The 12,557-nt window shown below is 35.0% G+C and overlaps 1 protein-coding gene across 2 annotated transcripts in view; it reads left to right on the forward strand.

The window, feature by feature from the left end:
• Positions 1-12,557, forward strand: part of ACAP2 (ArfGAP with coiled-coil, ankyrin repeat and PH domains 2) — a 156,831-nt gene that overhangs the window by 139,546 nt on the left and 4,728 nt on the right. The window contains exons 17-22 of one of the 2 annotated variants that reach the window (XM_029213912.1): positions 32-216; positions 1,370-1,462; positions 2,521-2,708; positions 3,137-3,246; positions 4,519-4,629; positions 6,844-6,905. In XM_029213912.1, coding sequence (XP_029069745.1) covers positions 32-216; positions 1,370-1,462; positions 2,521-2,708; positions 3,137-3,246; positions 4,519-4,629; positions 6,844-6,905 — 749 coding nt within the window. The remainder of the gene's footprint in view (positions 1-31; positions 217-1,369; positions 1,463-2,520; positions 2,709-3,136; positions 3,247-4,518; positions 4,630-6,843; positions 6,906-12,557) is intronic. The other variant, XM_029213913.1, reaches the window with a different exon arrangement.

The following is a 12,557-nucleotide window of genomic DNA, read 5'->3' on the forward strand; positions in this document are numbered from 1 at the left end:
ACATCATGACATTTTTATGTATACCAACCAGACAGGAGAAGGAGGCGTATATCAGAGCAAAATATGTGGAGAGAAAATTTGTGGATAAATATTCTATATCATCATCACCTCCTGAGCAGGAAAAACAGATTGTCTCCAAAAGTTGTGAAGAAAAGAGGCTGAGCATTTCTAAACTTGGGCCAAGTGAACAAGTTAGAGCATCTCCCCAAAGTTCAGGTATTACGGTTTACTTGTTATCTATATAAATATTTTCTTAAGCTGAAGTCACTTTCTTAATCTCTGAATTAGTAGCTGTTGTAGATTTTTTAAATGCTAAAAACTGTTTCCTTCTGTATATCCTACAGAAAAATTGGATTTCTCTGTCTTTAAAACAGTTAAATTTAAGTAGTGTTCTGATAATTCACATTTCTAGGTACACTTGACCCTTGAACAACTCGGGGGTTGGGGCACTGACTCTCCGATCAGTTGAAACTTCTCATATAATTTGTAGTTGGCCCTCCATGTATGCGTTTCCTCCATGTCTGCTCTGCAGTTCCTCTGTATCATTGGTTCTGCATCCGTGGATGCCACCAATCCCAGATCATGTGGTACTGTAGTATTTAGTGTTGAAAAAATCTGAGTATAGGTGGACCCACGTAGTTCAAACCTGTGTTGTTCAAGGTTCAACCATAATGTGTATATTCTTAAGGAATAAAACTGCTTAAAATGAAAGGGGAGATGGGAATTGCAAATCTGTCATGCAAAAAGCCCTAAATATCTGATTAACCACCTAATAGCCTTCCTGTTTTTTCCTCCTAAATTTTTCCCAGTAACGTTTTTTCCTGCCCTTTTCCCTTCTTATGGCCTGCTTTGTGCTTTGCTAACTTGCATGTCCCCAGTGATTGCTGTAAATAGCGACGAGGCCAGGAGGGAGTCTCTGTTCTGTCCTGATGAGCTAGATTCACTCTTCTCCTACTTTGATACTTCTTCAAAACTACGTAGTAGTAAGTACTACTCTTGTGGAGCATTCCAAGTCTGTGCCCGTGGTCATTGTGCGGTGTGGCCATTTCTCTAGATGTTACCCATTGTCTCAGAATTACACATTACTTACAGTCATAAGATAAATTAACTCTTTACTACCCCTGACACATTACGGGGTAATGAGATATGTTGCGACTCTGAAAGTAAGTTTATTGCCAGGCTTCATGACTGATTCATATTTTGATACGTGAAGTGTTCCAAAGGATTAAAATTGTCGTAAATTTATTCTACTGGTGGTGGCTGAGATCACGTTGATGTATCAGAGCTCATTTTAAAACCTCATTGATTGTGGGACTTTTTTTCTTAATGGTGCAAACTTTAATCACTAGCTGGTTTTTCTTTAAAACAGTCAAAAGTAATGACAGTGGAATCCAGCAGAGCTCTGATGATGGAAGAGAATCTTTACCTTCCACAGTGTCAGCCAATAGTTTATATGAGCCGGGTGAGTTTTGGTGAAATTCCATGTTAATTGGTATTGTTTGCTGAAAAATGCATGTGGAAAATGCCAAGTTTGATTAAATAGTTTCTGAAGGAAGTGGTTAGTCTTTTAGAAGGTACTAAGGGGCAGTTAATACTGCTGAATGAGAAAGCAGCTATTTTCATATTTGGAAGTTCTCTCTTAGCTGTACATTTTTCTGAGCCTCAAGATATGTGTCAATAGCTAAGGATAATTTTTAATCCACGTGAACGGTATTTCTTACTACCCGTTATCTTTTTTTTGTGGCTGTCTTTTCTTATCAGGAGAAAGAGATCAGCAAATCCCCCCCATCCCCCCTCAAGTTAGGTTTTTCTTCTGACCTGTGCTTTCCTCCTGTATTCTCTCCCTTATGATTTCAGTGGTTATGATCTTGCAGAATACTCAGGATAGTAAGCATTCTTTAAATTATTTGAATTGCTTGTACTGCAAATTGTGATGATGGTATTGGACCATTCTAGGAATAAAGTGAGGTTTGGTCTAGTAGTGAAATCCTTTCGGGGTTCTTACTGCCTCTTCTAAGTCTCTAAGTCCAGGCTTATACTCATATATACCTAATTTTAATCTAATACAGAGTAATTTACCTATCCATTGGATACTGGCAAGACCATAAAGGCCTGGTGTACTAGTCGATGTATTTATAAGAGAAGAAGGTTGTGGAGAGTGATTAGTCTACAGGAAATAAGATTCCTTTGTGAACATCTCCCATTAGCTCATTTTGTTAAACTAGTGGTTTCTTATGTCACAACTTTCATACTGTGATACAGGTAAGAGTTCGCTTTTTTTAAAAGCTGTGGTAAGATACACATAACATAAAATTTACCATCTTAACAATTATCAAGTGTACAGTTCAGTGGCATTAAGTCTATTCACACTGTTGTGCTGCCATCAGCACCATCCATCCACAGAACTCTTTTCATCTTACAGAACTGAAATTCTGTACCTATGAAGCAATGACTCCCCATTCTTTCCCTCCCTCCTTGCCAAGAGCTAATTTTATTGATGTATTTGTGTTTGCTTTTCAGAGACAGAAAGGCAGGATTCTTCTGTGTTTCTCGACTCTCAACATCTTAATCCAGGACTCCAGCTTTATAGGGCTTCGTATGAAAAGAATCTTCCTAAAATGGCTGAAGCTTTGGCTCATGGCGCAGATGTGAACTGGGCTAATTCTGAGGAAAACAAAGCAACACCACTTATTCAGGCTGTATTAGGGGTATGAATTTGTAAATTCAGGTCTTCAGTGGTAGTAGAGCATAAAAAAATCATAATTCGTTTTGAGCATAGCTTTGGCACTATTGTTTGCTTTAAGAGATGGGATAGAAAGTAGAAGCAGCAGCTAGTAGTGATTTCTGAACATCACTTTGTGTGTGAGCTCAATTTTTTTTCTTAATGAGGGAGTTCTAGTAATGAAAGTAGTGGGTTTTGCTAGATCACAAACTGCAAATTGAATCCCAGTTAGAAGTAGTTCTTGGGAAGAAAATAATATAATTTATCATTTTTCTGCTTTTTGCAGGGGGGTATTTTCTCTTTTGGGGAAAATACAATAGAAAGGCTATTACAGTAAAGTAAATACTCTGTTAATAGAAATATATTGTTGTTTGTTTGCTTTTTCTCCATTGTTATCTTCTTTTTTCCTCTAAGGGCTCTTTGGTGACATGCGAGTTTCTCCTTCAGAATGGTGCTAATGTGAACCAGAGAGATGTGCAAGGGCGGGGACCACTGCACCATGCCACTGTCTTAGGGCACACGGGGTAAACTAGTGCTTATATATTTAAGTAGATTTTATTTGAAAAAATTATTTTGAAATAATGTTTTGCTCTTTCTCAGGTTAAGATTGTTAGCTAGAGCTTATAAAGTTATACTTTCCTTGACTTATACTCTCACGCTGGAACTTAAAATTTTTAAAAATTTCATTCAGAAAAAAGATATGGTTACTTTTCAGATAAGAAAATTGCCAAGCTTACTTTGAACTTTACTAATTCTTTATATAGATCTGTTTTAGTATTTAAAACTGTGGTGATTTCATCAGACAACTTAAGTCTGTATTTGTGTATATTTATGCATGTACATACATTATGTACATAGCACATACATTTTGGGAGAGTTTTGTAACTTTGTAAATTTTAGTTTTCCCACAAGGTAGTTAATTCTTATTTTGTGCTATTGATGTGTGGCTTCTGGAGCAATATTTAGATTCACAGAACAATAAAGCCGTAAAAATGGGCTTTCTACTAGAGGGTACAAATAAAGTCAAAATATTGGCCTTATGTAAAGTTTGTGTCATAGGTCATTGTTTTTCAATAAAACATCTCAGGATCTCCAAGTCTTATTACCTGGACAAACAAGAAACTGTCCTTTTTTAATGTTTATTTTATAGCATCTTCTATTTTCATCATAGCTTATTTTGTTTCCCTCTATTAGCAAGAAGATTCAGTTCAATAACTTTATCATAAAAAGTTTACTTAAAAATGGTTGTATTTAACTCATCCTTTGTATTTTCTTCATAATCATAATTATTCCCATTTTACTTTATAGACTCCATTTATTCATTTTTTTTTTCATTTTTTGTCAGTTTCTTCAAGTTATGAATATTTGTGGAATACAGCGGCAAGATTACTTCCCACTCGTTGCTGTTGTATTATCGTTAATGTATTATGATGTTAACGTTGCCTTGGCTTTCTTCTTTCCCAGATAATGACCTTGAGTGATTTTTGTTTTATTTTCATTTATAGTTATCTGTGTACATCTTTTTATGATATTCTTGGAGGGTAGGGACCATAATTTACACATCTCACTATGCTGTATATTATCAGGTTAAATGTGAAAATTTCATAAGATTTATAAAATGTTGATCATGGTAGATTTTTATTATTAGAGTCAATATTCAATAAATCTTTGTAGAATGAATCAAGAATTTCCTAATGAAAATGTTATTTCTTTAAGTAGTGCTTTTTATTTCTTAAGGTGAATACTAATTTTTTTTCTTATCGGCAATATCTCATAAACACTGTTCCCTTAAACAGGCAGGTATGTTTATTCCTAAAACGAGGTGCCAATCAACATGCCACTGATGAAGAAGGGAAGGACCCTTTGAGTATAGCTGTGGAAGCAGCCAACGCTGATATAGTGACCTTGTAAGTGTTTTCTTTTCACTTGATTATTTTCCATACACCGTATTACTTAATACAGTGTTTAAACGTAGAGTTTCGTGTGTAGGCATGAAATTTAAACTTGGTTCTTTACTAGAAGCCATTTACTTCTCTAAGCACGTTAAATGTATGAAGCACTTTACATACATGAACTTACTTGGTTCCCACCTCAACCCTGTGAGGAAGGTTTTATTATTATCAGCCTCATTTTATAAGGAAGCCAAGCCACAAATAATTTGAGAAGCTAGTAAGTGGTAGGGCTGGGATTTGAAACTAAGAATTCTGGCTCTAAAACCCATGTGCTTAGCCACTTCTGTTATACTGCCTGGCCAGTAGGAACAGAAAATCAGTAACTTTTCTGATTCTTTAACTCTCAGTACAGTACTGGGGTGGGAGTTGGATTGGTATAGTAACAGGCAGTTTTTCGACTACCTCAGGAATTAGAGGATTATAAGCAGGGAAGCCAACTGCATTGATGTTAGTAACTTTTGCAGCTGCATTTCCTTTGGGCAGTGATAATTAGGGGACCTGTTTGTACTTATTTTTTTAAAGAATTATTCGTATGAGTCCTCTATTTTGAGGTAAAAATATTTGTTTTGGAATGTTTGAATACAATTTAACATGACCTACTAAAGAGAGAATCTTGAGGTCTTTATTTGATTTTCATCTTAGATCAGAGTTGTTCATTACACTTGGAATCTAGGAATGTGGTTGTCACCTACACTTTATTGTTATGTAGGGAGTCTCAAGCATATGTTGTATGAATCGCTTATTCAGTCTATTCTGAATGAAGCCCAGGATTGCTGATTCCCTGTTAAATAAGTAGAGATAGTTCCATCTACACTACTGAATTTTAGTCACTTACAGATAGAAACTCCCTTGACTGTCTTGAACTCCTGAGCTCCCACTGAGAATTCTTGACTTGCCATATATCACCCCTCCCTGACCCCTGCCAGAATAAAACAAAACGAAAAAACAAAAGAGCAAGACGTATTTTCTCTGTACTTAGCTTCTTTTCCTCACTGGAGGGGTTATTGTTATTATGGAGACTATTGTAGGAAAATTTAGATCTATTAAATCATTATAGACTTAAAATTGGAGAAAGGTAAGTTATTAAAGAAAAGATAGGAGTGATATACAGAGAAATTAACCCTGGCTGCAGCTTCCCAGGCAATTCTTACAGTAATGGGCCTTCTTCCCCCAAAATATGGTCCCAAATTGTCTTACGTTTTCTCATTTTACTTTGTATGAGGACGTCAGTTTCACTTACAATTTTCTGAAACAGGCATCCTCTGTGAAAAGTCCAAATACCAAAAAGGGAGACTTATCTTGCTATTATTAATTCACACAATGGTTGGAAAGGAAATGGCAGGGAATTGTGGTGCTCTGAAGATAAGAAAAGCCCATGTCAGATGCGGCAGCTGCCAGAGAGAGCACGCTAGAAGAGGGTGACAGCAGTCTGGGAAGGCGTTGAGGATTTGGCGGCCTGGAGGACAGGCAAGAAGTACAGAGTAGGAGAGGGGCACCACAGGTAACATTTGCCTGTTTCAAAATGTTGCTTAAAGTCAGTAAGAAAATGAGAGGAAATTCTTGTTTCTTTAATCCAGTGCTACAGGTCTTCCTGCTGCCAGGATAAATAACCCAAAAAAGAATGTATAATCAGTATGGTAACCATGCAAAAATCTTGGTAACCTATGGTCACTTATTATAATGTCTGTAGGTCAGAATATATCCCGAGTATTTATAGATAACACATGGTATTTATACATCTGGAACTACCGTGCCTCAGGGTGAACCAGAATGAACTTATGACAGGCTATTGCTTCCATTCTATAGAAGCAATAATTTCAGCAGTTGGCAGTTAAAGTTTGACAGGTTGCTTTAGGAGCCAGGAATTCTCTGTGTCTGGAGGAAGTAAGCTGCTAGAGGTGCTGCCAGGAACCTGCTTAAACCGAAGTGAAATGCCCTTGTTAGAAGCCTTTTATTGTCTCCTCTCATGAGAATTGTATAAGATAAAATACAGTTATTTTTGTATCTCAGATTGCTGGGCCTGATAAACTAAAAGTACTTTTGTTTCAGTGGCAAATACTGGTAAAAGAAAAAATTACATGAATATGTCTTAGCTGCGTATGTAATTCATTAGTTTATGAATATTTATATCGTATAACTTATCTAAAAAATTCTTTTATTTAATTTTAGGTTACGTTTAGCAAGAATGAATGAAGAGATGCGGGAATCAGAAGGACTTTATGGACAGCCAGGTCAATATTCTACTAATAACCATACTGAAATGCAGTATAAGAAATGCATCCAGGAATTTATCAGTTTACAATTGGAAGATTCATAGTTCTTTAGCAAACTAACTTAATGCTACAGAGTTTTTATAAATTACTTGTAAATTGTGAGTTGTTAGGTATATATACTGTACTTACTGAATTCTTGGGAGTGGCTCACTCCCGAGCCTTTAAAAATCCGTAACTATTCCTATTACAGAACACATTTACTTGCTGTATCTAACTCTGGCTGCTGACTTCTTTATCTGCTGTACAGATGTCTTCCATATACATTCCAGAGAGGCGAATGGAATGATAACATATCTTTATACACTTACAGCAGCACAGCAGTCATTTTCTTTTTGGCTGTCAAGTGAATATAACAAAATTGTTTTCTTTTTGTTATTCAGGGAATTTCTATAAATTGTGTTCAGGGAAAAAAACAAATCACTATCTGTTGACATATAAAAGTCAGTATGGAAAATGCCTAGAAGAAGTTTATTAAATTAAGAGTTCCGTATTTGATCTAAAAATGAGTGGAAGGTTTAAGAATAAAATTTACCAGTAGGTTAAGAAGTCCATAATGCGAATGGAGTTAGTTTAAAAGGTATAGGGAAAAGGTCAAATTTTATCTTGTACTTTTGCCCCAAGTAATTGTACAATATCTGTTGGGTAAATGGAAGTATTTAGAAGAATATTTCATGAGCTTGATGGCAAAGTAGACGTATTCTTATTAGAGAGAACTCAGGATCAGCTCAAGTCTCATTTTGAGTAATTTTTGAGTCGAGATGTCAAGAAAAGCAAGAAATGTTGCTGATCAGATTTCTTTCTTTGATGAACATATCCTGATTAGACATTCTTCACAAAGAAGAGAGTAATAATTAGATCTCCAGTTTCATGAATTTGAGTATATGAATTACTAATTTATCTGTTTTAAATTCATATACATGCTGGTTAAAAATTTTAGGAATTCATGACTGAAATAATTGAGAATGTTCAGTTTTAAGTGAGTATGTTTGAGTTTTTTTCAATGACTACTAATATATTATTTTAAAAGTGGCTTGTGATACCATCTATCTTTCCTGTTTAAGTATGTTTTGAAATTTCTGCACTTTATGCTAGCTTCAGCCATTTACTTTTATTTTATCCAGATTAATATATAACTAAGATAAATATGGGGCCATTCCTTTCTCAGAGGACTGTATTTATTACTTATTTTTGGTCTAATTTAATAGGAACAAATAAGAACTTTGAGAATAGAGGCACTTCAGCTAGATACTTCTAATCTAGGGTGTCCCACTTTAATCCTATGGATCAAACAGTACTACTGACTCATGATGTACCAAGATGTAAGAGTGCTGATTAAGGGTGAAGTCTCAGCGTTAATTCTGAATTTCACCCATTTGTTTTAAACTTGAATGTTAGACTTTAAATACATTATAATTTTGTAACAGATATACACTTAAGTGATAGTATTACTAGGCCATTTTTGAGGCCTTTATGTTTAAGCACTTTAAAATGAAAATTATTCAAAGACTATGACCTGATTCGTGAGATAAGAGTGAACTTCAAGATTTTAAGTTAAACAGTTTTTTTTTCCTGACATTTTAAGTGTAAATGTTTCCTTAAGGTGTTTGCTGATGAAGCTGCACCCAGCTGGTTAGTCAGAAGGTCGGTGGGTGACTTTTCTCTGGAGCTGGGAAGCTTAGAAGGACAGGTCTTCTTATGTTCTTGCAGCTTCTAGTTCCACCTGAACTGCTCGGGCTTCTGCCCCCATCTAGGAGCATTCAAATGTCTCTTTCACTGTCGTTTTATGTCCACGTTTATGAGTATATACCTCCCGCTCAACAGTAGAAAAACAGATTTTTCCAATTTATTTGAATGAAAATTTGAAGAAAAGGCTTATTTAAAAAAAAAAAGCTTGGGCTTCCCTGGTGGCGCAGTGGTTGAGAGTCCGTCCACCTGCCGATGCAGGGGACACGGATTCGTGCCCCGGTCCGGGAAGATCCCACATGCCGCAGAGCGGCTAGGCCTATGAGCCGTGGCCGCTGAGCCTGCGTGTCCGGAGCCTGTGCTCCGCAGCGGGAGAGGCCACAACAGTGAGAGGCCCGCGTACTGCAAAAAAAAAATAATAAAAGTAAAAAGACAAGCTTTCCTACCACTCAAATTTTAGCTTAGAAAAGATTAAAAAATAGATCAGAAGTCTGGAAATGGTATATCAGCAGAATAAAATGAGATTCTGATTTGGTAATAATTAGATTTTAAATTCATTTGGGGGTCTTGTATTTAAAGCAGAACAACGTTATACTTATACAAGTGACATGGTAAAATGGCTCAGCAATTGCTCTCTGGCTTCTTTTTCTTTATGAGTCTTGGGAGAGCAGAAATTTTTGCTCAGGCAGCAGGTCTTTTTTCTTCTCTGCTTATCACTGTAAATTTCCCTCTCACAGATTTTGGTTGGTTGTTTTATCTAGATTCTTTTTTTGTTGCCTAGCAATAGAAGGAAAACTTCAGAATTCTGGGTAGTTTTAAAAGGCGGGTATTTTCAATTTTTTCATTATGAAGAGCCCTACCATTAAAAGACTCAGATATAATCTTTGGGAATGATGGACGTATTTCTAGGAAACCCCACTTTTGAACTTTCTGTCTACAACCCTACGGACCTGAGACTCCCTGTTTTTTGCAAGGCGACTTAAGAGCACACATTTCCTGAAGGGAAGATGTATCCTTCTTTGTCAGTTCCCACAACTCATAGGACTGGGTGGGTGGGTGCAACATCACGCCGTTCTCTCAATTGCTGGAAACCAGTTTGGTGGTTCCCACAGTCTCTGGCTCTGTGACTCCTCTTGATTGTTGGCAGAGTTTCTCAGCCAGTTGAAAATCACTGCTTTAGTGAACCACTACTGGTTACGTGAGTATGTTGCTGATGAAGATTGATCATTGATCTAGTCAGTTACAAAGAGGAAGCTGTAATCAGCCCAGAAGGGGAGGATCATACACTGGTCACCTGGGAGTAGGGTCTCACAAGCTGTCATATCTTTGAGGGGAGTATATTTTGAGAGCAAAATTAGCAAAATCTTGGACCATCGCTGCTGTTGCAGTGCTTATTCTGAATACCAAAAATCAAGAACTGTTTTAAACTATCAGTGGAAATATAGCAGTCCACATTTCAAAAAACTCAGAACTGTCCAGGCACATGGAAAAGTTAACTTTCTGAAGAGAAATAAAATGTGATGAAGTAATTTAAAGAATATAACTTAGTATTACAAATATTGGGTGGTTAGTTGTTTACTGTTTATAATAGACTGTTAAATGTACTCATATGAACTTTCCAGGGCAACATATTCTGGGTCATTGTTTATGTATTCTAGTGTAGACAAGTTATATTTGCCGTGGGAAACATTCTAAATGATTAAAATTGTATTTAAAGAATCATATTGAAGTTCAGTTTGTGTTAACTATATTAAATATCTTAGTCACTATTGTTATTGTAACGTTTGCTTTCTGACAACACATTTTGAGGCCTAAGAAAGGTATTATATTGATAAGTCCCTTAATTAACATTTGGTTAGAAACTGAATGTTAACAAGTTTTGTGTATGTGTGTGAAGGTGAGACTTCCTTTGTATTGTATTAACTCTTTTAAAATGTATTCAGTAAGTGAAACCAATGAGTAGTGTAGCACCAACACTTTCCTTCAAGGACGCATTTAATTCAGTCAATTAAAAAAATCTTATAATTTGTTTTGCATGGTACAATGGTTCTACTAAAATGTACTTGTGTAGTAGATACTTTAAAAACAAAAACTGGGAAACCACAAAAAGAAAAAAAAAATCTCACAACCTGTTATACAAAATATGCATTGCTAATAGTAGAAGCCATATATTGCCATTGTACTGTTGTAATACTTAAGATTGCTCACCTGGTGCTATCTGTAAACTATTTGGCATTAGCATCTATAGATACTTCTTCCTATTTCTTCTTGAATGTATAATGTGTGCCTTTTAAGTTATTTCTGGTGTTGAATGGTAAAATCAGTGTGGTATTTTTGTATTATAATCTGCACTTTACACTTTCTTGGAAAGTAAAACTCCAGACTCTCCAGTTTAAGTAGTATTTTTAAAATATTTATAATGTTTACAATAAATATTTTAAATATTTGAATTCAACATCTAAGAATAAGAAAAAAATTTAAATGTTTTATATGGTTTGTTAAGTGATGTTTAATGTTTGTCTCTTCTCAGTTTATTTTATATCTTTTAGAGTGGCTAATAATGGGAATAGATTGTAGTTTGTCTTTTAATGTGGGTTAAACTTTTATGAAATGAAACATGGGTGTAATTGAATTGTCTTACCCATTGTTCCACCATATCAACCTTTATTGTTTTAGTAACAATAATATGAGTTAGATGTTACTCTTAGCCAACCTATTAAGATTCTCTTCTTACTGTATTTTTTCTTTTTAAAGTAGATTGATTGATTCAGGTCATGAGAAAATTTCCAGGGTTAAATGAAAAACTACGTAGAGATTTTAATAACTTGCTTTTTACATTGACTAAATATTAAAAGCATTAACATTTTTTTACTGAAAATCTTGGTTTATGCTATTAGACCTTTTACTATATCTGTATCCCCCTCCCCCAGATTTTTTCTAATTCTCTGGCTTTTGGTATGACATCTGTTGCCTCAAAAAAATCTCACTTTTTAAAAGCTGACAGAACTTACTGCACTATTAACAACTGTAGCAATGAGTGTATAATAAGATGGATGCAAGGTATCTTATGGGGAATAATTATAAAACCATGTTCCAACACTAATCATCTAAAACAGTATTTGACAGAGTCTAAATTCTGTTTTCTAAATCAGAAAACAGAATTATGCCCAGCTTCTGCATAAAGCTAATATGTTTAACAGGAAGCATTCATGATGAATGATTCATCTTGAAAATAAGATTTCATTTTATACAAATCTTTTGTCTGAGGAGTTAGCCTCTATGTGTGTTATATATTTAGTTTTTCATTGCAAGAAAAATAGTATTCAATCCACTATAATATCAGTATCTATAATCTTCTCTACAAGCACATTTGTACGTATAAACATTTGTATTACTCTAACTTAACAAATGTCTTTGATATTTATTCCCCTTTTGTCATAGCATCCTTGCTCATACGACCTACAGTAAATGAAAAACTGACTAAATGTGAAATGATTTTAAAGTCATTTTCTAGGCTTTATTTTATAAGCCTAGTAAAAAGTGGATTAGGTGCATTAGTTTGAGTTAAGAATTAAAGTTTGAGTAAAGACTTACTTTTTCACATTCTATTTAAATTAAAATGCCTTTAATTAAAAGATAATACTAAAATATGAGGCTTTTTTTCCCACATGGTTATTAGTTTTGTCTTGCTAATAACTTGCATCCAACAGAAACATTAGTGTTTGTTTTTGGTCTTTTCTTTTGGCCTTGATCAAGGGAAATATTTATTTAAAGAATGCTTTGTTTATTTAGAATGACGTGATTTACCTCATTTAGAATGACTTTTATTTCTCATATGTTAATAAATGTATTTCTTTATATTGCTTTAAAACACTTGCATCTTTGCTCTTTTCTAACTCTGAACTTTCCTCTGTGGCTGCATCTGAG

Source organism: Monodon monoceros, unplaced genomic scaffold (genome assembly GCF_005190385.1).
Source record: "Monodon monoceros isolate NGI ecotype Baffin Bay Population unplaced genomic scaffold, NGI_Narwhal_1 Super_Scaffold_11, whole genome shotgun sequence".
Classification (NCBI taxonomy): domain Eukaryota; kingdom Metazoa; phylum Chordata; class Mammalia; order Artiodactyla; family Monodontidae; genus Monodon; species Monodon monoceros.